This window comes from Eleutherodactylus coqui, chromosome 1 (assembly GCF_035609145.1).
Source record: "Eleutherodactylus coqui strain aEleCoq1 chromosome 1, aEleCoq1.hap1, whole genome shotgun sequence".
In the NCBI taxonomy this organism is placed as follows: domain Eukaryota; kingdom Metazoa; phylum Chordata; class Amphibia; order Anura; family Eleutherodactylidae; genus Eleutherodactylus; species Eleutherodactylus coqui.
In genome coordinates, this window is record NC_089837.1 from 41,587,522 (window position 1) to 41,612,635 (window position 25,114).

Below are 25,114 nucleotides of genomic sequence, written 5' to 3' on the forward strand. Positions count from 1 at the left end.
TAGCCCCAGTTACTCCATAACAAATCCAGAGCAGCTGCAACACGAAAGGTGAAGGGAGACAGTTGGGGTCCCAGACACTGCAAATAGAGAGAAGACAGGACAGGAACCCAGGGAAGAGGAAACAGACCCACTTATAGAAATCCCCTACTCTGATCTGACAGTGTCTGAAAATTTCATCAGGGATCTAATACTAGCCTTAAGAAGATCCCTAAAAAAGGACATAGCCTCTCAGGGCATCAATCGAGGAGTTTAGTGTTATGATAATGGAGGCTGAGTGGAGCATCTGGAGACCAAGATGGGCAAGCTGATCAGTTCACATAATAAACATAGTTGAAGAACTTGAAAACGTGAAAGCAAAATTAGCAGACCTGGAAGACCGGAATAGACGTAACAACATAAAAATAAGAGGAGTAGCAGAGACAGTCTCATCAGCAGGGCTATCAGGCTATCTGAAAAGTCTAGTCAAAAAGCTGCAACCTAAATCCAAGCAAGAGGAATTAAATTATTGTTAGTATACAAAAGGCTTCCACATCCAAAATCAGGACACTGGGTTGTTCCTATTAATCCCTTTAATCCTTTCCAATCCAATTTTGGATTCGGGGTTTCCTAGGGGGCTTTCACTTTCTGCTGTTATACAACAACAAAGCTGCTGTGTAACCATAGCCATAAAAACTTAGAAATACAGAAAAGTTTACCTCTCCGGTCAGCAGGTAGATGATCTCTACGGTCAAGTTCAATATTCTGTTGGTAATCTCATTGCTGTTCTTCTCCATCCTTGGTGGGTGATTCAAGAGTAGGACTGTTTCAGAGTTGAACATGGGAGAACTGGAGGGTTCTAGTACAGCTGGCCCTTTATGAAAAAAGAAAAGACTCTTAATCATACGGGGACATCATCATGTGTGATATACAGAACCTCAATTATTGAGATAGTATAAGGGTAGACTAGATGAAGCATGTGTTCTCCTTCTGATGTCAGTTTTCTATGCTTCTAGTTACTATAAATGGGGGGGGGGGTAAATCTAAGAAATGGGACTCACAATACTGTATATAAAATAAAATACAGCACTATTTTAACTTGCGCAAAGAATTTTCTTTATTGGAGACAATCCACAGACATTTTGACATCTTGGATGGATACTCCTATTTCTCCTATAACTTTAGACTATTAGACGCTTAAACCTTCCAGATTTTTTTCTGATCAAAAATGCATCCGATAATCTGAAAAATACAGGGTAGGTGTGTGTATATTATAACATAATATATTTTGTAGGTCTCTTCTTACCCTGTGATATCGGAGGCTGGTGGTTCTCCATCATGACGTCCTTGTACAGATCCTTGTGTTCTTCTAAACACTCCCACTCCTCCATGGAGAGATAGACAGCGACATCCTGATACCTAATAGGAACCTGACACACAATAATACCGTCATTACCCAGACTCCTCTAGTGCTGTTACTATATAAGTTCCCAGCAGTGTCACCTCTCCAGTCAGCAGCTCAGTGATCTTGTTGGCGAGTTCTAGGATCCTCTGTTCATGTATCAGTAAGTGAGGAGGAGCCTCTGTGATGGGGCTCTGGCTCCTGCTCCATCCTCCTGACTCATGGAGATGGCTGTTGGGAGTGGAGCCATCATCCAATGTCTTCTTCATTATTATGTAATCCTGTATATAGAGAGATACATGTAGAGATCTAAATGCAGTATTCCTCCATCAATAAAAAGCGGGACATTCTGATACCACTGTGTAGAGTAACATGTCTAAAGTTTTAATCAGTTGAGTGGCCTTTCCGCCATTGTGAGAGGACGTGCAGCGGGAGAGGTCTGATCTGGTACAAGCACAATCAGGGGCCATCGGGCCTCCTGCTGCACTCTACACCTTCTAAAAGCCTCCACAGTCATCCGCACACCAATAGGCTCAAAAAGCGGGGCTTTTGCAACCAATTGGATGTTGTGAAGGCTTTCAACCTACCATGGCCTAGCCCAACCAGCAAAGCTGTGGACTAAACTTTCGGAAATGCAAGCACGGCCGATTGCGAGATCACAGCAGAGCTTCTGAAGCTGACAATCTGCCCTGCAGAGGCCCCTGATGTGGGAGAACAGTGCCAAGAAAGGAGTGAACTAGATGGAGCTTGGCAGACACTTGTGAGTGAGCGCTGTGCCCTGCAGCTCTCAGCCACGTAAAAAGCAAAAGATCCACAGTGCAAGACCAAGAGATGGTCCAAGAGAGTGTAATAAAAAAAAAGTGAGGAATTCATTCCCGTTCCCAGCATGGAAAAGAACCGCCAACATAGGACAAATGGAAGGGACTTGTTACTTGTATAGTGCCAACTTATTCCACAGCGCTTTCAGGTACTTTGTTTATTAGCCTCCAGCAAGCTGAGTACTCATTTTACCGACCTTATAAGTATGGAAGGCTGAGTCAACCTTGAGCTGGCTACCGGAACTTTGCGGGCATTGAGCCTGCAACATTCAGGTCGTGAGTGATTAAATTCACGATACAAAACATCGGCTATTTCGAAGGAAGCTGTCAAGTCAAAAACATATTTCTTATGCATGCAGGAGTCACAATTCTTGAATAATGGAGAGACGAAATTCTCCCACCCCAAATTCCCCACGATCTACATGGCCAATGCCGAAAAGAAAAGAACAGGAGTAGTCATTGCCATTAATGATACAAAAAATTTCCAACCGCTCAAGCTCTAAGAGGATAGAGGCAGAAGATCCTTGATTATAGTATGCAAAATAAACAACTTTACACTGACGATAGCCATATATATATATATATATATACATACATGCCAAAAATCGGCAAAATTCACTTCTTGAATTAGATGGCAAAGAAAATAAAGAAGATCCAGAAAGGCAACCTGGTTTTATCTGGTGATTTCAACATAAATCGCAGACAAGGACATGGCCACCAACAACCCAAGGTAAGAAAAACGACACAAACCCTGACTTCTTTGATGAGGAGAGAACTACATTATACCTACAGATATAAGAATGCTACCTCCAAAAAATTCTCTATTTACTCAGCGAGACATCACTCCTTCTCCAGAATTGATATGCTCCTAGTGAACTTCTTTCTGCTCCCAAAAATTCACCAGACCTCAATAGGAATAGCCATGCCCAATCTGTCTAACCCTTGAATTATCCCAAAACATGTAAATCCCTAGAGCACAGAGAAATAATACCCATTTAATGAAAATCTCTAAATATCAAGAAACTATACGCAAAGCAATTAAAGAGTATTTCCATTTCAATGAATCCCCAGAGATAAACCCATTTGTCCTATGGAGACCCACAAAACAGTGATCAGAGGGGCCATGATCCAGCTGGGGTCACACCACAAAAAGGAAACAAACAAAATATGATAATACATGATAACATCACTAGAAAAATTAGAGAACGAGTTGAAGAGAAACCCTTCAATGTCCCTCAACTCGGAACTAATGAAAACTAGAGGCAGATTGAGAGGATTTATTATAGAAAGCAACGAAAAGACTAAAAAAACTATTAACATGACCCACTGCATAGCAAATAATAAATTCAGTAAGCTAATAGTGTATAGGGTTAAATAAAAAGCAATCAAAACAAAATTACCTCATCTGATAGATAAAGTAAATCACAAAATTAGCAACCCTACGGGCATAGCTGAGGCCTTCAGAGGGTTCTACTCCAAATTGTACAAACTTACAAAAGACCTTCACAGAAAAGACTTATATTAAAATAATAAACTTTATTAACTAATCTCTTAATAAACATTCACACAACGAGTGCAGTAGCCACAGTAAGGGATATCATGTGATTAACCCCTTAACGACCGCCCCATCGGGAAACTACGTCCTGCTGTTGCAGGACGTGTATGGAGGGAGGTAGCGGCGCTATCTCCCTCCATACAGCGCGGGCATCAGGTGTTTATTACAGCTGACACCTGCGGGCAATAGCTGCGCTCGGCCGATCGCGGCCATTAACCCTTTAAATGCCGCTGTCAATTCTGACAGCGGCATTTAAATCCCCCGAACGCTGTTCGGGGGTCCTTCACGGCCCCCCCGCGGTGAGATCGGGGGAGCCGTGCAGGCGTCATGGCAGCCGGGGGCTTAATGAATGGCCCCAGGGCTGCCTTAGCAGACTGCCTATCAAGCCATCCACACAGGGTGGCTTGAAAGACTGCCTGTGAAAAAGCAGTATGACGTAATGCTATAGCATTACGTCATACTGCAGTAGCGATCAAAGCATCGCATGTTAAAGTCCCCCAGGGGGACTTCAAAGTAATGTAAAAAAAATAATCAATAAAGTTTTTTTAATTGTTTAAAAAAAAAAAAAAGTTATAAAAGTTTAAATCACCCCCCTTTTGCCATATCCATTATTAAAAAATCTAAATCATAAAATAAAAATATGTATTTGATATCGCCGCGTCCGAAAAAGTCCGAACTATCAAAGTAGTGCATTATTTTTCCCGCACGGTGAACGTCGTCTGAAAAAAAAAATAAAGAATGCCAGAAATACACTTTTTTAGTTACCCTGTCTCCCAGAAAAAAACGCAATTAAAAGTGATAAAAAAGTCGTATGTATTCCAAATTGATACTATCGGAAACTTCAGGACATCCCGCAAAAAATGAGCCCTCGCTCAACTACATCGACGAAAAAATAAAAAAGGTATTGCACAAAATGACCACAGAAAATAATTGAAAAAAATTAAATATCTTAAAAAAAAAATAAAAGTACTACAGCAAAAAAAAATACTATACAAGTTTGGTATCGTAGCAATCGTACTGACCATAGAATAAAAATATCAGGTTGTTTTTGTTGCAATTTGTGTGCTGTAGAAACAGGACGCACTGAAAGATGGAGGAATGTCGTTTTTTTTCCATTTCTCTCCGCTAAGAATTTTTAAAAAGTTTTTCAGTAAATTATATGGTACAATAAATAGTGCCATTGAAAAATACAACTCATGCCGCAAAAAACAAGCCCACATACAGCGACGTCGATGGATAAATAAAGGAGCTACGATTTTTTTTAAAGGGAGTAGGAAAAAACAAAAATGGAAAAAAGCAAAAAAGCTCAGTCACTAAGGGGTTAATCCTAAACTGGGCTAGAACGAATTTTAAACTACCACACGTGCACCAGAACGCATACCGAATTAACGGCCAAAATGGTAGTGTGTTAACGATGAATATCTTGATTATATTTTAGATAAATCTCTGGTATATCAAGCGAAGGTACTGTCACATGGCATGTGGTATGGGCTCATTAATAGTGTATAATAGAGGCTCCTCTATAGTAGGGTTTGCGTATTGATGCGTTCAGAGAGCAACTAATACTCTTCCTTAGAGATGAGCGAGCGTACTCGTCCGAGCTTGATACTCGTTCGAGTATTAGGGTGTTCAAGATGCTCGTTACTCGAGACGAGCACCACGCGATGTTCGAGTTACTTTCACTTTCATCTCTGAGACGTTAGCACGCTTTTCTGGCCAATAGAAAGACATGGAAGGCATTACAACTTCCTCCTGTGACGTTCCAGCCCTATACCACCCCCCTGCTGTGAGTGGCTGGGGAGATCAGGTGACACCCGGGTATTAAAATCTGCCCCGCCCGCGGCTCGCCACAGATGCATTCTGACAGAGATCAGGAAAGTGCTGCTGATGCTGCTGCTGCTATAGGGAGAGTGTTAGGTGTTATATTTGTCTTGAAGAACCCCAACGGTCCTTCTTAGGGCCACATCGGACCGTGTGCAGTACTGTTAAGGCTGCTTTTAGCAGTGTTGCACAATTTTTTTATTTTGTATAGCGGGCGTGCAGACCATAGCGTCCTCAGTCTGCAGTCATTGTACAGAGTATAGGGGCAGTACTGGTGAGGCAGGGAAAGAGGGAAAGGTGAAAGAGATATACTGTCTATATAGGCAGTGGGCTTTTTCAAAAAAATTGGGGAAAAATACTATATTTGGGCTGCCTGTGACCGTCTTCAGTGTACTGCGTGTCTGCTGGGGGTAGTAGTCCTAATTAATACGCAGCTAAGCATTACAGCAGGCTTGCGCAAAATTGTTTCCTGGCTCTGCTGTCTCTGTTACATCACCGCCGTCATAGCGCCAGAGGGAAACAGTATACATAATATACGCTGCATACAGTATCTGTCTGGTGTTTCAGCTCACCATTTAAAAAAATTGAAGCAAAATACTGAAGGCCTACCACTGGCCTTTGGCCACTTGACTGGTTCTGCGCTGTGAATTCCACTAGCTCAGTCATACGCACCTACGTCTCACTACAGCCATGCGCAAAATTGTTTCCTGGCTCTGCTGTGCGTTCCGTAAGTGAAGTCAGCCTCCAACCACAGGCCAATAAGCGGCACATTTAATTACAGCGTTCTGTTTCTGCTCTACTCGTGATACACCATGCTGAGGGGTAGGGGTAGGCCTAGAGGTCGTGGACGCGGGCGAGGACGCGGAGGCCCAAGTCAGGGTGTGGGTACAGGCCGAGCTCATGATCCAGGTGTATCGCAGCCGACTGCTGCGGGATTAGGAGAGAGGCACGTTTCTTGTGTCCCCAGATTCCTCTCACAATTAATGGGTCCACGCGGTAGACCTTTATTAGAAAATGAGCAGTGTGAGCAGGTCCTGTCGTGGAAGGCAGAAAGTGCATCCAGCAATCTATTGACCACCCAGACTTCCACACCGTCCACTGCTGCAACTCTGAATCCTCTGGCTCACTCACTCCATTACAATGACACATTCTGAGGAGCAGGCAGACTCCCAGGAACTGTTCTCAGGCCCCTGCACAGAATGAGCAGCAATGGTTCCTCTCCCACCGGAGGAGTTTGTCGTGACCGATGCCCAACCTTTGGAAAATTCCCGGGGTCCGGTGGATAAGGCTGGGGACTTCCGGCAACTGTCTCAAGAGCTTTCAGTGGGTGAGGAAGACGATGACGATGAGACACAGTGGTCTATCACTCAGGTAGTAGTAATTGGAGTACGTCCGAGGGAGGAGCGCACAGAGAATTCGGAGGAAGAGCAGCTGGACGATGAGGTGACTGACCCCACCTGGTTTGCTAAGCCTACTGAGGACAGGTCTTCAGAGGGGGAGGCAAGTGCAGCAGCAGGGCAGGTTGAAAGAGGCAGTGCGGTGGCCAGGAGTAGAGGCAGGCCAGACCGAATAATCCACCAACTGTTTTCCAAAGCGCCCCCTCGCGCCATGCCACCCTGCAGAGGCCGAGGTGCTCAAAGGTCTGGCAGTTTTTCACTGAGAGTGCAGACGACCGACGAACTGTGGTGTGCAAGGTTTTTCGCGCCAAGATCAGCCATGGAGCCACCACCACCAGCATGCGCAGACATATGATGGCCAAGCACCCCACAAGGTGGGACGAAGGCCGTTCACCGCCTCCGGTTTGCACCACTGCCTCTCCCCCTGTGCCCCAACCTGCCACTGAGATCCAACCCCCCTCTCAGGACACAGGCACTACCGTCTCCCGGCCTGCACCCACACCCTCACCTCCGCTGTGCTCGGCCCCATCCAGCAATGTCTCTCAGCACAGCTTCCAGACGTCGCTAGCGCAAGTGTTTGAGCGCAAGCGCAAGTACGCCGCCACGCACCCGCACGCTCAAGCGTTAAACGTGCACATAGCAAAATTGCTCAGCCTGGAGATGCCGCCGTATAGGCTTGTGGAAATGGAGGCTTTCAAAAACGTGTTGGTGGCGGCAGCCCCGCGCTACTCGGTTCCCAGTCGCCACTACTTTTCCCGATGTACCGTCCCAGCCCTGCACGACCACGTCTCCCGCAACATTGTACGCGCCCTCACCAACGCGGTTACTGCCAAGGTCCACTTAACACTGGACACGTGGACAAGCACAGGCGGGCAGGGCCACTATATCTCCCTGACGGCACATTGGGTGAATTTAGTGGAGGCTGGGACCGAGTCAGAGCCTGGGACCGCTCACATCCTACCCACCCCAAGAATTGCGGGCTCCAGCTCGGTGCTGGTATCTGCGGCGGTGTATGCTTCCTCCACTAAACCACCCTCCTCCTCCTCCTACGCAACCTCTGTCTCACAATCAAGACTTGTCAGCAGCAGCACGTCGCCAGCAGTCGGTGTCGCGCGGCGTGGCAGCACAGCGGTGGCCAAGTGTCAGCAGGCCGTGCTGAAACTACTCAGCTTAGGAGAGAAGAGGCACATGGCCCACGATCTGCTGCAGGGTCTGACAGAGCAGACCGACCTCTGGCTTTCGCCGCTCAACCTCCAACCGGGCATGGTCGTGTGTGACAACGGCCGTAACCTGGTGGCGGCTCTGCAGCTCGCAGCCTCACGCACGTGCCATGCCTGGCCCATGTCTTTAATTTGGTGGTTCAGCACTTTCTGAAAAGCTACCCACGCTTGTCAGACCTGCTCGGAAAGGTGCGCCGGGTCAGTGCACATTTCCGCAAGTCCAAGACAGACGCTGCCACCCTGCGGACCCTGCAACATCGGTTTAATCTGCCAGTGCACCGACTGCTGTGCGACGTGCCCACACGGGGGAACTCTACGCTCGACATGTTGGCCAGGCTCTATGAGCAGCGTAGAGCTATAGTGGAATACCAACTCCAACATGGGCGGCGTAGTGGGAGTCAGCCTCCTCAATTCTTTACAGAAGAGTGGGCCTGGTTGGCAGACATTTGCCAGGTCCTTGGAAACTTTGAGGAGTCTACCCAGATGGTGAGCGGGGATGCTGCAATCATTAGCGTTACCATTCCTCTGCTATGCCTCTTGAGAAGTTCCCTGCAAAGCATAAAGGCAGACGCTTTGCACTCGGAAACGGAGGAGGGGGAAGACAGTATGTCGCTGGATAGTCAGAGCATCCTCATGTCTATATCTCAGCGCGTTGAGGAGGAGGAGGAGGGGGAGGAGCATGAGGAGGAGGGGGAAGAGACAGCTTGGCCCACTGCTGAGGGTACCCATGCTGCTTGCCTGTCATCCTTTCAGCGTGTATGGCCAGAGGAGGAGGAGGATCCTGAAAGTGATCTTCCTAGTGAGGACAGCCATGTGTTGCGTACAGGAACTCTGGCACACATGGCTGACTTCATGTTAGGATGCCTTTCACGTGACCCTCGCGTTACACGCATTCTGACCACTACGGATTACTGGGTGTACACACTCCTTGACCCACGGTATAAGGAGAACCTTTCCACTCTCATACCCGAAGAGGAAAGGGGTTCGAGAGTGATGCTATACCACAGGACCCTGGTGGACAAACTGATGGTAAATTCCCATCAGACAGTGCTAGTGGTAGAAGGCGCAGTTCCGAGGGCCAGGTAGCAGGGGAGGCGCGGAGATCAGGCAGCATGTACAGCACAGGCAGGGGAGCACTCTCCAAGGCCTTTGACAGCTTTATGGCTTCCCAGCAAGACTGTGTCACCGCTCCCCAGTCAAGGCTGAGTCGGCGGGAGCACTGTAATAGGATGGTGAGTACTGCAATGGGATTTATTTATGTACCGCCAGTGGGTTCCAGGGAGCCACCCATGCTGTGGGTCCACAGGGACTTCACAATAGGGAGTTGTACCTGCCTGTGTCTACTTATAAAAAACCCCAGTGTGATTGGGGCATGCAGTGTGGGCCGAAACCCACCTGCATTTAATCTGACATTAGCTCTGCTGTCCAGGGCACTGCAATGGGATACATTTTTGTATAGCCGGTGGGTTCCAAGGAGCACCCATGCTGGGGGTGCTCACAGAATTCCCATTGCGGAGTTGTACCTGCCTGTGACTATTTATAAAAAACCCCGGTCTGACTGGGGCATGCAGACACCTTGACAGAATGAATAGTGTGTGGCACATGGGTTCCCCATTGCTATGCCCACGAGTGCAGCTCCTGATGGAGGTGGCACAGGATTGGATTTCTGATTGCTTCTGTACAGCATTGTGGGCTATCGCCCCGCCCCTTTTAAAGAGGGTCGCTGCCTGGTCGTGCCAACCCTCTGCAGTGTGTGCCTGGGTTCCTCCTCATGGCAGACGCACTTATAAATAGACATGAGGGTGGTGTGGCTATGAGGCCAGCATGTGGCATGAGTGCAGCTGAAGGCTGCGCAGGGACACTTTGGTGTGCTCTGTGGACACTGGGTCGTGCGGTGGGGTTGGGCAGCATGTAACCCAGGAGAAGTGGCAGCGGAGTGTCATGCAGGCAGTGATTGTGCTTTGTTGGAGGTAGTGTGGTGCTTAGCTAAGGTATGCCTTGCTAATGAGGGTTTTTCAGAAGTAAAAATTGCTCGGAGGGGCCTGGGGCACTCTTGCTGCTATTGTGGCTTAATAGTGGGACCTGGGAACTTGAGATGCAGCCCAACATGTAGCCCCTCGCCTGCCCTATCCATTTCTGTGAGTAAAAAATGAAAAAGGAGGGTGGAGCAAGACCCAGTGAGGGTAGTGGAATATTTATGGAGTACAAAGAGTTTTCAATGATTGAGTATTTTAAATGGTGGCGGTGCTGCCAACCAGATGACGCTCCACCAGTGTGGGCGTAAGTGTAGCGAAAAGGATGTGAAAAGAACTGGTATGGAGGCGCAACACTCTAAGCTACTAGAAGATGTAGATCAAAGTCCAATGTGTGATGGTGAAAGCACTTCTTTTTTATTATTTTTTCAGAAATTAAAAACCAGCAATGGAATACGCGTTTCGGGGAAGAACCCCTTCGTCAGTTCGGCTGGATAGGACTGTGTGATAAGTACAAATAGATAATGGAGGAGTGATTAACAAAGAAAGGGGAGGAGAGGGGAGAGGAAAAAAAAATTCATATACATAATGAAGTCTCACAAATGTGTCAATAAGAACAATAAATATATGATGAAAACATCGATCTGAACAGTGATAAAATATATGAGACAAAAAACATAAAAGAATATGAGCATCCGTACATGTAAATTAACATAAAATTTATACAAAACAAATATCTGTTAAAATAGGATGAAGACAATCCTGAGTAAAATACCAATCTTAGAAGTACCAATATGAGAGCGGATGGACTCAAAATCGTGTGGTTGCTTTCAGCTGAATGAAAGGACTGCAGAATTAAAATGCATGTACAGCCTATTGGGAAATATGATATGATTGCTACACCCGAGGGGGTGCATAAATAAATGTGTATATGTATGTAAAAATGAGAAAAGAAGAAAAGAAAAAAGAAAAAAAACGAAAAAAGGGGGGGGATCTATTGGAAAGCTACTTCAGAATGGTGTGCATTGACAGCATTGGGTTTATGGTGTGGGATAAAGTTAGAAAAAAAAAAGGGGGGGGGGGACACCTTTATGTAACCAACAAAAATGAGAATATAACTAATTAGAAACTGAGATAAGGGGCTCACCAACAGGATGCCTAGGGGTGACACAATTCCAAAGATGTATCGGATGTGTCGGAGGTCCTGAAAATGAAGAATTGTCAGATTAGGGAAGATGTATGGATAATATATGGCAGAGGGCTCTAGCACGCTAATTAAGTGCAGGGGGGAAAGTTAAATTGAACTGAGCACTGGAGGGATTTTTTTTCTCCTGATAAAGTCATACTAGGAAGGAAGGGGAAGGGGGGAGGGGGAAGGAAAGGAATTGATGTGTAAATATAAGTTATAGGATAAAGGAGAAGTTTGCTTACCTGTGTGCAGGAGGACAGGGGAGAAAAAAGTGCTTTAACAAGGGAGCTGAGGGCAAGTCAGGGGTATAAATACCTGAGAGAGAGGGCGGGAAAAATAATTCAATGTTGATTGGCTTGACTAAAAAAGGGGGCGTGGTTACAGGTTGCATGGATGGAATAGGGAGTTGGGAGGGGGATTCATGTACAAGGTAATTCCTATTGTTTGGTTAGTAAAGGGAGGGAAGTGTGGAGTAAGAAGAGGACTATGCTGGGGGTAAGGCAAATAGGAAAAAACTAAACAATGTCTCTACAGTGACACCTATTGGAATGCAGCAATCCTGCAAATCAATGTTAGTCTGGGGAAAGAAGGAAAGAGAGAGAGAGGGAAAGAAAAAAAAACAAAAAAAAACAAATCAACTGTCAAAAATGCTTTCCAAACTCTCATTAAGGCCCATAGGTATAAGCGTGTTCAGTTTAAATATCCAAAATATTTCTCGTTTTCTCAGAATTTCAAATCTATTCCTTACATGGGCGGGTATTTGTTCTAAAACTGTTACAGAAAATACTTTAAAATCATTATTATGGACTGCGGTCCCATGCCTGGAAACACTATGGTTTAGATAGCTATTCTTGGTGTTTGATCTATGCTTATTAATGCGACTTCTCAAGGTCTGGGTGGTGCGTCCAATATACTGAAGCTTGCAGGGACATTCTAGTAGATAGATTAGGTAAGCAAACTTCTCCTTTATCCTATAACTTATATTTACACATCAATTCCTTTCCTTCCCCTTCCTTCCTAGTATGAATTTATCAGGAGCAAAAAAATCCCTCCAGTGCTCAGTTCAATCTAACTGCCCCCCCTGCACTTAATTACCCTGCTAGAACCCTCTGCCATATATTATCCATACATCTTCCCTAATCTGACAATTCTTCATTTTCAGGACCTCCGACACATCCGATACATCTTTGGAATTGTGTCACCCCTAGGCATCCTGTTGGTGAGCCCCTTATCTCAATTTCTAATTAGTTTTATTCTCATTTTTGTTGGTTACATAAAGGTGTCCCTCCCCCCCCCCTTTTTTTTTTCTAACTTTATCCCACACCATAAACCCAATGCTGTCAATGCACACCATTCTGAAGTAGCTTTCCAATAGATCCCCCCCTTTTTTTTTCTTCTTTTTTTCTTCTTTTCTCATTTTTACATACATATACACATTTATTTATGCACCCCCTCGGGTGTAGCAATCATATCATATTTCCCAATAGGCTGTACATGCATTTTAATTCTGCAGTCATTTCATTCAGCTGAAAGCAACCACACGATTTTGAGTCCATCCGCTCTCATATTGGTACTTCTAAGATTGGTATTTTACTCAGGATTGTCTTCATCCTATTTTAACAGATATTTGTTTTGTATAAATTTTATGTTAATTTACATGTACGGATGCTCATATTCTTTTATGTTTTTTGTCTCATATATTTTATCACTGTTCAGATCGATGTTTTCATCATATATTTATTGTTCTTATTGACACATTTGTGAGACTTCATTATGTATATGAATTTTTTTTTCCTCTCCCCTCTCCTCCCCTTTCTTTGTTAATCACTCCTCCATTATCTATTTGTACTTATCACACAGTCCTATCCAGCCGAACTGACGAAGGGGTTCTTCCCCGAAACGCGTATTCCATTGCTGGTTTTTAATTTCTGAAAAAATAATAAAAAAGAAGTGCTTTCACCATCACACATTGGACTTTGATCTACATCTTCTAGTAGCTTAGAGTGTTGCGCCTCCATACCACTTCTTTTCACATCCTTTTCGCTATCCATTTCTGTGTTGTTCCCATCACTTTCTTGAATTTCCCAGATTTTCATAAATGAAAACCTTAGCGAGCATTGGCGATATACAAAAATTCTCGGGTCGCCCATTGACTTCAATGGGGTTCATTACTCGAAACGAACCCTCAAGCATCCCGAAAAGTTCATCTCGAGTAACGAGCACCTGAGCATTTTGGTGCTCGCTCGCTCATCTCTACTCTTCCTGCTTATTCTGGGGAATAGTCGGTATTTTTAATCTTGGCTAATCGGCAGGTTATAACTTTGTCTGATTGTAGGAGGTATGAACTACTTAGACAGTATGTAACTAATAGACCAGCAGTAGCTCAAGATTTTTCTCCCCGCTAGTACGTGCTCCTGTACACCAGACCACAGCTCAATTGTGTATTATACCATCTGCCATATATAAGGATATGCTAACTCAAATGTGTAGGATTATGCACCTATGCGCACCACAAAAAGGCTCAGGGTTTTGTTTCTTCACACACTGGCATACATCGTACTAAAGCTCAAAGGTGAAGTTTCTTCTACACGTTTCATTGCTTTATTTTAGCAGATCATCAGGCCACCCTGAATATGGAGGGACTTGTTAGTTACATTCCACACTAGGGTGGCCTGAAGGCAGTTGAACATTATCTGTCTTAAAAAGGCGCACAATATAGAGAACATACAACCTGCATAATCAGTCTCCTACACTTTGTATTAACACACAATTTCTTTCTCTTTGACACCAAGTACTTCCACCAGCTATGGGGTACTGCAATGGGGACGCCATGTGCCCCATCGTATGCCAACCTCTACCTGGGCTGGTGGGAGGAAAAGTACATGCTTTCTGAGGCTAATGAGGTCTAGTCTACCAAGATCCTTCAGTGGATCAGATATATTGACGATATCTTAATACTGTGGACGGTAAGCAAATCAGAATTCATGAAGTTTGTTGACACACTTAACTATAACAACCTCAATCTGAAGTTCACCTCGTCTGTAAGTAAAGACTCCGTGGAATTTCTGAATGTTATACTAACTTTACGATCAGATGGGACAATCTCCTCTAGCCTTTTTTGTAAGCCTACGGCAACAAATAACCCGGTCATCTGGGATAGCTATCATCCATATGCCCTTAAAAAGGGTATCCCAAAGGAGCAATACTTACGTACACGACGTAACTGCTCGGATGACTCCTCTTTTGAGGCAGAATGCGTAAAACTAACTAAGAGGTTCGAGCAGTGACACTATCCATCTGGAGGTACTGAAAGAGGCTTATGAATTTGCCTGGAGTAAAGACAAAGGTGAACTGTCAGTCTCCAGACAACGTGAAAAATCCAAAGATTTAGGAATCATAGGCGCTTATGATACAGGCCATAAACAAGTCTAGGAGATCTTGACCAAATATTGGGACATTCTGCTAAACGACATAGACTTGGCAACTATCGTATCACCTATAGGCGTGGCCATATTAGGGACCACTTGGTAAAAAGCCATTTTAAATCATCTTTTGGCCAAGACAGCTGGCTTGGGATGTTGCGCCCTACGGGTACATCCTCTTGTTCCAAATGTGCAGCATGTCCTTATATACATAAAAGCTACATGTTCTCATCATCTGTAACGGGAAATAAATACGACATGTGTGATTTCATTAATTGTCTCACAAAAAAATGTTGCGTACTTGATCACCTGCCCATGCAATAAACAATATGTTGGCAAAACACGCCAGCAATTCAGAAGACGGGTTTTGGGAGATGTCGGTAACATTAAGAGAAAAGAACCGACCCCAGTGTCGAATCATGTCTGGGAAGAGCACAAGGGCGACATAGAATGCCTCAATTCAAGGAATCAAATTGGTAAAAACAGATCAAAGAAGGACAGATGTAGACCCGTTATTGCTGCGTAGGGAGGCAGCACGGATTTATAGATTTAGACCTTTCAAATGGATAGTGTCCAATGAAAATCTTTCTTTCAATTGTTTTATATAGGCGTAAGCAATTGTTAAAGGGGTTGTCCCGCGCCGAAACGGGTTTTTTTTTTTTCAACCCCCCCCCCCCCGTTCGGCGCGAGACAACCCCGATGCAGGGACGTACAGAAAGCTTAGCGGAGCGCTTACCTTAATCCCCGCGCTCCGGTGACTTATATACTTACCTGTGAAGATGGCCGCCGGGATCCTCTGCCTCCGTGGACCGCAGCTCTTCTGTGCGGTCCATTGCCGATTCCAGCCTCCTGATTGGCTGGAATTGGCACGTGACGGGGCGGAGCTACACGGAGCCCCATAGAGAACAGGAGAAGACCTGGACTGCGCAAGCGCGGCTAATTTGGCCATCGGAGGGCGAAAATTAGTCGGCACCATGGAGACGAGGACGCCAGCAACGGAGCAGGTAAGTAAAAAACTTTTTATAACTTCTGTATGGCTCATAATTAATGCACAATGTATATTACAAAGTGCATTATTATGGCCATACAGAAGTGTATAGACCCACTTGCTGCCGCGGGACAACCCCTTTAATGTCGAGTAGCAGAAAGTATATATAGGTACTTTGCCTGATACTGCACACCAATGATACAAAGAACACCATGTTTAATTTTCTTTTTCCTTTTATTGACCTACACAATATCTACCTTATCATGTTTATATTCCTCCCTATATCCTTATATGGATGACATCCACCATAGATTTACATTAATACCAATTCTTACCATTCAAATATCCTTGCCAGATATTTATAGAATGTCCTTAACTCTCTGCCACTTTGTAATGCCACCAGTAACATCATAGCACTAAATATCTAACTCTCTAGCAAATGCTTGAGCTAAATTTATAACTGTACCCTTTTCCAAGATGGCGCCGGCACGCTCTGCTATTTACTGCACATGTGCCGGGTGATACAACCACCACTTATGATGCACCGGCTCCATGACTGGTTTACAATGGTGGCTCGTCATCACGGCTGCAATGGGAGATGGAGTTACTTATAGGGTTTCCATATCTTTTTGCCACTCTCTAATGCCATCAGAGTTTAAGCTAATTTACAACTCTGCCCTCTTCCAAGATGGCGCTTTAGAGGAGCCTCTGAATGGTGTATTTATCAAAGCATATAGGCTATTTGTCCAGCCTTGATCTGAACACTTCCATTGAAGGAGAACTCACCACCTCCTGTGGTAAACTGTTCCACCCATTGATCACCCTCACTGTCAGGAAGTTTTTTTCTAGTATCTAATTTGTGCCTTCTCCCTTTCAGTTTCACCCCATTGCTTCTAGCCTTTGCTTGTACAAATGAGAATAGGGCTGATCCCTCTGCACTGTGACAGCCCTTCAGATATTTGTAGACCACTATTAAGTCTCCTTTCAGCCTTCTTTTTTGCAAGCTAAACATTCCCAGATCCTTCAACCGTTCCTCATAGGACCTGATTTGCAGACCGTTCACCATCTTGGTAACTCTTCTCTGAACTTGCTCCAGTTTGACTATGTCTTTTTTTAAGTGGAGTGTCCAGAACTGGACACAGTATTCCAGATGAGGTCTGACGAAGGAAGAGTAGAGGGGGATAATTACCTCACATGATCTAGACTATGCTTCTCTTAAAACATCCCAGAATTGCGTTTGCCTTTTTGGCTGCTGCATCACATTGTTGACTTATGTTCAGTCTATGATCTATTAGAGTATACCCAAGTCTTTTTCGCATGTGCTGCTGCTTAGCCCAATTCCTCCCTTTCTGTATGTGATTTTTTTCATTTTTCTTGCCCAGATATAGGGCTTTGCATTTCTCTTCGTTAAATACCATTCTCTTAGTCGCCGCCCACTGTGCATCTAAATCTTTTTGAATACTCTCTCTCTTCCCTATTGTTAGCTATCCCTCCTAGCTGTGTGTTTTCAGCAAATTTGATCAGTTTCCAAATCAATTCCCTCTTCCAGATCATTTATAAAACTATTGAACAACACTGGGCCTAGGACAGAGCCTTGTGGTACCCCATTTGATACATTCTTCCACTTGGGTGTGCAGCCATTTATAACCACTCTTTGAGTACGATCACTCAGCCAGTTGTGAATCCACCTAACAGTTACCTTGTCAATCCCATATTTGGTCAGTTTTTTCAATAAGCATGGTATGAGATCAGAGGCGTAACTTGAAGCTCCTGGCCCCCAGTGCAAAACCTGTAACAGGGCCCCCAACTATAATGCTTTATTCATAGTACTGGGCTCCCTATATGGAGAAGAGAGGCCTTATGGGATCCCTAAGGCTCCTAGGCCCAGGTGCAACCGCATCCCCTGCATACTCTATAGTTACACCCCTGTATGAGATACTTTGTCAAACGCTTTACTAAAGTCAAGATAAACTACATTCACCGCATTTCCCTGATCAACCCAGTCATCGATTTTGTTAGAAAAGGAAATTAGATTTGTCTGGCATGACTTGTGTGTTACAAACCCATGCTGGCTATCGTTTATTACTAGAGATGAGCGAGCGTACTCGGATAAGCACTACTCGTCCGAGTAATTGGCTTTATCCGAGTATCGCTGTGCTCGGGGCTAAAGATTCGGGTGCCGCTGCGGCTGACAGGTGAGTCGCAGCGGGGAGCAGGGGAGAGCAGGCGGGAGAGGAGAGAAAGATCTTACCTCCGTTCCTCCCCGCTCTCCCCTGCAGCTCCCCGCTCCGTGCCGGCACCCGAATCTTTAGCCCCGAGCACAGCGATACTCGGATAAAGCCAATTACTCGGACGAGTAGTGCTTATCCGAGTACGCTCGCTCATCTCTATTTATTACTCCATTTTTATCCAAGTACTTGCATACATGCTGTTAAATTATTTGTTCAAAGATCTTATCTGGTATAGAAGTCAGGCTCACAGGCCTGTAGTTTCCTGGATCCACCTTCTTCCCTTTTTTGAAGATAGGGACAGCATTTGCCCTTTTCCGATCTTCTGGGACCTCTCCTGTTCTCCAGGAATTTTCAAGGATTATGGTGAGTGGTTCAGCAATTACCTTTGCTGCTACCTTTAGTATCCCTGGATGTAATTCATCTGGACCTTGAGACTTGTATTCATTTAAGTTAGCCAAGTGTTCCCTCACCATCTCTCTGCTTACAGATAGCCTGCATTCTTTTATTCCCCCAATAGCACAGGGAACATCAGTTGATGTTACATTTACTTTCTGAGAGGAAACAGATACAAAATAGGAATTTAAGAGTTTGGCCTTATCAATATCATTCTTAACCAATTCACCATTTTCATCATGTAAGCATCCAATAGCATCTTTGACTTTTTTTTTGCTTTTGACTTTATTTATTGCTTTTGGCTTCTGTTGCAAGCCTCAATTCATTATTAGCTTTAGCGTTTCTGACACGTGCCCTACAGTTTCTGCAGACTGCATTATAATCTTCTTTAGATCTCCCCCTCCCTTTCCATTTCATTACATATTTTTCTTCCTTTTAACGTGCAAGTTCTGTGTTCATCCATCCTTGTCTCTTTAAATGCTTCCCATTCTTCCTTCTTTTAGGGATTGTAAACGATTGTGCTTTGAAAATATCATTTTGCAATGTTTCCCTACTTTCTTGGTCATTTCTGTCCTTAAGAACATTCAGCCATTGGATTCTTCCTACCCTCTTTCTGTGTTCATTAATATGTGAGTTTTCTCAGGTCTTCCTCCTCTTTTTATCCAAAATTCAAGGATAGCATGATCACATGATTACTACCTCAACCATTCCCTCCCTGTTGGTAAGAATTAGGTCCAAGATAGCAGATCCCCTTGTTCTCTCTTCTACCTTTTGGAAGATAAAGTTGTCAGCAAGAGCGGATAAGAATTTGTTGGATCCATTACGTTTCTCTGAGATTCCCAACAAATGTCTGGATAGTTTAAATCCCCCATGATCACTATGTCATGCTTTTTTGAGAGCTTGATCATCTGATGAAGAAAGAGTTCATCAATATCTTCTGCTTGTCCAGGCGGCCTATAGTAAATGCCTACAATAGTGTATTTTCTGTTGTTCTCCTAACATACACCGCAATACCTCCTCCCCTTTTTGTAGGTAAGTTGTATCCTTCAAGATTTGTATTCTAATCAAGTGTATCATTCCACCAAGTTTTCGTGATGGGTATGACATCATACTTCTCTTCCTGTGTTAGGAGCTCCAATTCTCCTTGTTTGTTTACCATGCTCTGTGCATTTGTGTAGAAACACTGTAGTTTGTGATCAGTGTCTCTTGCTCCTCTACTTTTCTTCAGAATTTTTTGTCTTTGTTCTTTCATTCCACTTCTAATAGCAAGATTCTTAAATGTATTAATTAGCTGTATATATTTTTACCTGGCCTTTCCCTTCGCTTCGCATATTGTTCTAGTTTAAAGCTCTCCTACTGAGTGAAAAGGCGCACACCAAATATATGCTTACCTGTTTTTGTAAGGTGCAACCCGTCTCTAACAAGTAATCCATCATATAGGTAATTTATTCCATGGTCTAGAAATCCAAATCTTGGCTGACGGCACCTTTGACATAGTCAGTTGTTCACCTCTAGGATCCTGTTCCATCTTCTTATTCCAAGGCCATCCACTAAGAGGATGGATGAGAAGACCACCTGTGCTCCTAGTTACTTCACATTCTTCCTGATATCTTCAAAGTCTCTGCAGATAGTTGCAAGGTTCTTTTTGTGGTGTCATTTGTCCCTACATGTATTAGTAGGTATGGGCGGTGCTTTGTAGGCCTGAAGAGTCTTGACAGCCTATCAGACACATCTTTGATTTGTGCACCTGGAAGACAGCACACCTCTCCATTCAACTGGACTCTGTGTGCTTACTACACAGTTCTTTGTGATCTCCTTGATCCACTGACCTACTCTAACACAAAACCAACTAGAGTCCCTAAATTTAGCCATTGAAAAACTTCCACAAGCTGTGTGAAGAATTTAACCTTCCTAAAAGTGAATTCTTCAGATACCTACAAATTAAAGGTATTCTGGAAGAATGCACAACAAAAGAGCTCTATCTTCCAAATAACTAATATAACCAACTTTTCTGCTCTCCTATATACAAACATTCTAAAATTTCTCTACAAGATCTTAAACAAAGAAATGGTGGAGGGGGAAGGAAGTTTCAAGAAAGCTCACATTCTTAACTGGGAGAGAGATCTAAGGGCTTCATATTCTGTGGATGTCACCCAACAAGTAGATGCAACAGACTTGCAGGGCAGACAGCCGACTCTGGAAACCCGGATGCTCACCGCTAGAAGGTGTGACTTGGAATCCAAGGTGACCATGGGGATCTAGCTCTATGCTGGAAGCAGGAAATGGAAAGCCCCTGCCAATCAGTAGCAGAGACTTCGCCCTGACAAGGGCGGCCATGCACAGGAACCTAGGCACAGATTAACCCTGTTAGGACTGATCTCCAGGAAGCCAGGAAGTTGGATAAAACCATGCCGTCTACAGAACCAAGGAATGAGCAAGTTCAAGACCAAGCTGGAAGTACCGGACCAAACTTAAGACAAAGCATAAACTGCAAACACAGGAACAAGCAGGAGCAGCTGCAACACATGGGCTGTTAATGTATTCTGAATTAACTTTGTTTAGCTTGCTAAATAATGCACTAAGGATAGGGCTACCTGGCGACTTTAGCCGAGACACATGGCGCTTGGCCTAACACTGCAATATTGCTCTACAACATTGTAAACTAAGGGAGGTGAATCTTGTCTCAATGCGTCTTACAAGTTGTTGTCACCGGACAAATGTTAGAAACCCAGTAGGTTTGGATTTCTTAGGATCATCGTTCATGGAAACCTTTATTGACCTTTTTCACTTTTATTAATTTACAAGGTCACAAAGCTATAATGTAAGATTTGGTCATTTTGACCTGTTTCAGATCCAAAATCGCTGCGTAACCCGAGCCATAAGAACTGAGAAATACAGAAAAGCTTACCTGTCCGGTCAGCAGGTAGATGATCTCTAGGGTGAAGCTTAATATTCTCTTGGTAATCTCATTGCTGATCTTCTCCATCCTCGGCGGGTCATTCATGAGGACCATTTTGGATGAGGACATGAGAGAACTGGAGGGATTTAGTACTGCCGACCCTTTATGAGAAAAGAAGAGACTCTAAATCATACGGGGACATCATCATGTGTGATATACAGAACCGCCTTATAGCGCATTCAGAGAAAAGAGATCTTCAGAGCCGTCACCACATTACAGGGAGATTACCAGTTAGATGCTTTAAAACAACCTTCTGGCCGATCTGCTTGGAAAATCATCAATAAATGAATTCCTGCCACCTGGTATAAGCAGAGATCTATACTGTGCCCACTGTTACACGGCGAGAGGACGGCGCGAGGTTTGTGTGTTGTGAGATGTGCAAATACCACATACTTTTGGATGGGGTCAAATACATGAGCGATGTCTTCCTGCATCGCAGTGCGGCATGTCCAATCTTTGTGTGGGAATTATTGTATCCTGACGCCACCAGGAACTCCTGGTTGAGACAAAACTGGTGGTGGTGGTGGTGGTGGTGGTGGGGGGGGGGGGGGGGGGGTGATGCCCCCTGTACCTCATTGGCAGCAGACAATGCTCCCCTGCAGGTCCTGGCAGGCCACTAATCTTCTGCAGTCCCGGCTCGCCTTGCTGATGGAAGTTGGCCGCTGCTGTCGCTGTGCGTTAGGTGCCTGCTGTCCCGGTTCCTGTGTATTTGGTCCCTGTTGTCCCGCCTCCCGGCCATGAAGGAAGGTCCCCGCTGCTGCTGTAACTGACCATGGGCTCCCCGGGGCCATGCTGTCCTCCTGCATTCAGCTTTTTGTTGAGGCTTGCGGCGCTGTGGGCTCCCTGCTTCCCACCGCGCTGAGCGGTGATATGCAGACATGGGGGGGAAGGGGGGTGCCTCTGCGCTAAACCCTCAGGAAGGTGTCTGCACGAAGGTGTCTGCGCACACCACAAGCCCTTATTATACCTGCAGGAAGGTGTCTGCGCACACCACAAGCCCTTATTATACCTGCAGGAAGGTGTCTGCGCACACCACAAGCCCTTATTATACCTGCAGGAAGCTGTCTGCGCACACCACAAGCCCTTATTATACCTGCAGGAAGCTGTCTGCGCACACCACAAGCCCTTATTATACCTGCAGGAAGGTGTCTGCGCACACCACAAGCCCTTATTATACCTGCAGGAAGGTGTCTGCGCACACCACAAGCCCTTATTATACCTGCAGGAAGGTGTCTGCGCACACCACAAGCCCTTATTATACCTGCAGGAAGGTGTCTGCGCACACCACAAGCCCTTATTATACCTGCAGGAAGGTGTCTGCGCACACCACAAGCCCTTATTATACCTGCAGGAAGGTGTCTGCGCACACCACAAGCCCTTATTATACCTGCAGGAAGGTGTCTGCGCACACCACAAGCCCTTATTATACCTGCAGGAAGGTGTCTGCGCACACCACAAGCCCTTATTATACCTGCAGGAAGGTGTCTGCGCACACCACAAGCCCTTATTATACCTGCAGGAAGGTGTCTGCGCACACCACAAGCCCTTATTATACCTGCAGGAAGGTTTCTGCGCACACCACAAGCCCTTATTATACCTGCAGGAAGGTGTCTGCGCACACCACAAACCCTTATTATATCTGCAGGAAGCTGTCTGCGCACACCACAAGCCCTTATTATACCTGCAGGAAGCTGTCTGCGCACACCACAAGCCCTTATTATACCTGCAGGAAGCTGTCTGCGCACACCACAAGCCCTTATTATACCTGCAGGAAGCTGTCTGCGCACACCACAAGCCCTTATTATACCTGCAGGAAGCTGTCTGCGCACCACAAGCCCTTATTATACCTGCAGGAAGGTGTCTGCGAACCACAAGCCCTTATTATACCTGCAGGAAGGTGTCTGCGCACCACAAGCCCTTATTATACCTGCAGGAAGGTTTCTGCGCACCACAAGCCCTTATTATACCTGCAGGAAGCTGTCTGCGCACCACAAGCCCTTATTATACCTGCAGGAAGCTGTCTGCGCACCACAAGCCCTTATTATACCTGCAGGAAGCTGTCTGCGCACCACAAGCCCTTATTATACCTGCAGGAAGGTGTCTGCGCACCACAAGCCCTCATTATACCTGCAGGAAGGTGTCTGCGCACCACAAGCCCTTATTATATCTGCAGGAAGCTGTCTGCGCACTACAAGCCCTTATTATACCTGCAGGAAGCTGTCTGCGCACTACAAGCCCTTATTATACCTGCAGGAAGCTGTCTGCGCACTACAAGCCCTTATTATACCTGCAGGAAGGTGTCTGCGCACACCACAAGCCCTTATTATACCTGCAGGAAGGGGTCTGCGCACCACAAGCCCTTATTATACCTGCCGGAAGGGGTCTTTGCACCACAAGCCCTTATTATACCTGCAGAAAGGGGTCTGCGCACCACAAGCCCTTCTCCTCACTGCTTACTGCAATTACAGAAACTGCACCAAAATACCCAACAAAACCGCACAAAAACAGTTTAACATAAACTTACCCGAATCCTCCAGCGTCACAGGGTGATTATATACTTTTTTTTCACCTTATTTGTTTTAAATTTCAATAAAATAATGCAGCAACCGTCAGTGTGTTGTATATGTGTATATATATCCTCTGGCTGATAACAGAGACAACAGAAGGAACTAGGACCTGCTACACTGCAATAACTGAAGGACCTGTGATGATGTCATCATCATGTGATCAGTATATAAGGGGGCGGAGCTCAGCAGTAAGAAGTGGCAGATGAAGGCTCTGTGATGCCGCTGATGTGACGGCAGGGACGGAGCTCCTGTGATCTGTGAGGAGGGTGAAGGACGGACACAAACACCAATTCCCAGCAATGTACAGAAGAGGCAGGATGTTATATGGCGGAGAGGCTTACAGAGGAGCTGCCCCTCACACAGCGACCGGTCATAGGAGGAGGCGGCTTAGTATTATACTTGTACATAGATGAGGCCTCTGCAGGGTGTCGGTCACACAGTTATATGTAGGGCAGCATGCAGGCTTACAGAGGAGCGGCCCCTCACACAGCGACCGGTCATAGGAGGAGGCGGCTTAGTATTATACTTGTACATAGATCAGGCCTCTGCAGGGTGTCGTTCACACAGTTACATGTAGGGCACCATGCAGGCTTACAGAGGAGCGGCCCCTCACACAGCGACCGGTCATAGGAGGAGGCGGCTTAGTATTATACTTGTACATAGAGGAGGCCTCTGCAGGGTGTCGGTCACACAGTTATATGTAGGGCACCATGCAGGCTTACAGAGGAGCGGCCCCTCACACAGCGACCGGTCATAGGAGGAGGCGGCTTAGTATTATACTTGTACATAGATGAGGCCTCTACAGGGTGTCGGTCACACAGTTACATGTAGGGCACCATGCAGGCTTACAGAGGAGCGGCCCCTCACACAGCGACCGGTCATAGGAGGAGGCGGCTTAGTATTATACTTGTACATGGATGAGGCCTCTGCAGGGTGTCGGTCACACAGTTACATGTAGGCACCATGCAGGCTTACAGAGGAGCAGCCCCTCACACAGCGACCGGTCATAGGAGGAGGCGGCTTAGTGTTATACTTGTACATAGATGAGGCCTCTGCAGGGTGTCGGTCACACAGTTACATGTAGGGCACCATGCAGGCTTACAGAGGAGCGGCCCCTCACACAGCGACCGGTCATAGGAGGAGGCGGCTTAGTATTATACTTGATCATAGATGAGGCCTCTACAGGGTGTCGGTCACACAGTT

At 45.5% G+C, this 25,114-nt stretch overlaps 2 protein-coding genes and 1 pseudogene across 2 annotated transcripts in view; all 3 read right to left on the reverse strand.

Moving 5' to 3' along the window:
• LOC136608658 (oocyte zinc finger protein XlCOF29-like) overlaps nucleotides 1–25,114 on the reverse strand; it is a 354,481-nt gene that overhangs the window by 107,461 nt on the left and 221,906 nt on the right. The window lies entirely within an intron of this gene.
• LOC136608674 (zinc finger protein 850-like) overlaps nucleotides 1–25,114 on the reverse strand; it is a 62,364-nt pseudogene that overhangs the window by 5,679 nt on the left and 31,571 nt on the right.
• Nucleotides 1,111–24,115, reverse strand: LOC136608462 (gastrula zinc finger protein XlCGF66.1-like). The gene is made up of 4 exons (XM_066589111.1): nucleotides 23,869–24,115; nucleotides 21,294–21,445; nucleotides 1,480–1,659; nucleotides 1,111–1,406 (listed from the first exon to the last, which is right to left on the reverse strand). The coding sequence occupies exons 2-4, from the start codon at nucleotides 21,411–21,413 to the stop codon at nucleotides 1,248–1,250; spliced, it is 459 nt and encodes a 152-aa protein (XP_066445208.1). The 5' UTR covers nucleotides 21,414–21,445; nucleotides 23,869–24,115; the 3' UTR covers nucleotides 1,111–1,247.

What these genes read in the sequence shown, in the direction of transcription:
- LOC136608462 (XM_066589111.1), bottom strand. Translation starts at nt 21,413, where the DNA reads ATGTCCTCATCCAAAATGGTCCTCATGAATGACCCGCCGAGGATGGAG. An exon ending in TCTACCTGCTGACCGGACAG is followed by an intron (nt 1,660 to 21,293) that starts GTAAGCTTTTCT and finishes CTCTATATACAG; the next exon opens with GATTACATAATAATGAAGAA. An exon ending in CTGAGCTGCTGACTGGAGAG is followed by an intron (nt 1,407 to 1,479) that starts GTGACACTGCTG and finishes ATTGTGTGTCAG; the next exon opens with GTTCCTATTAGGTATCAGGA.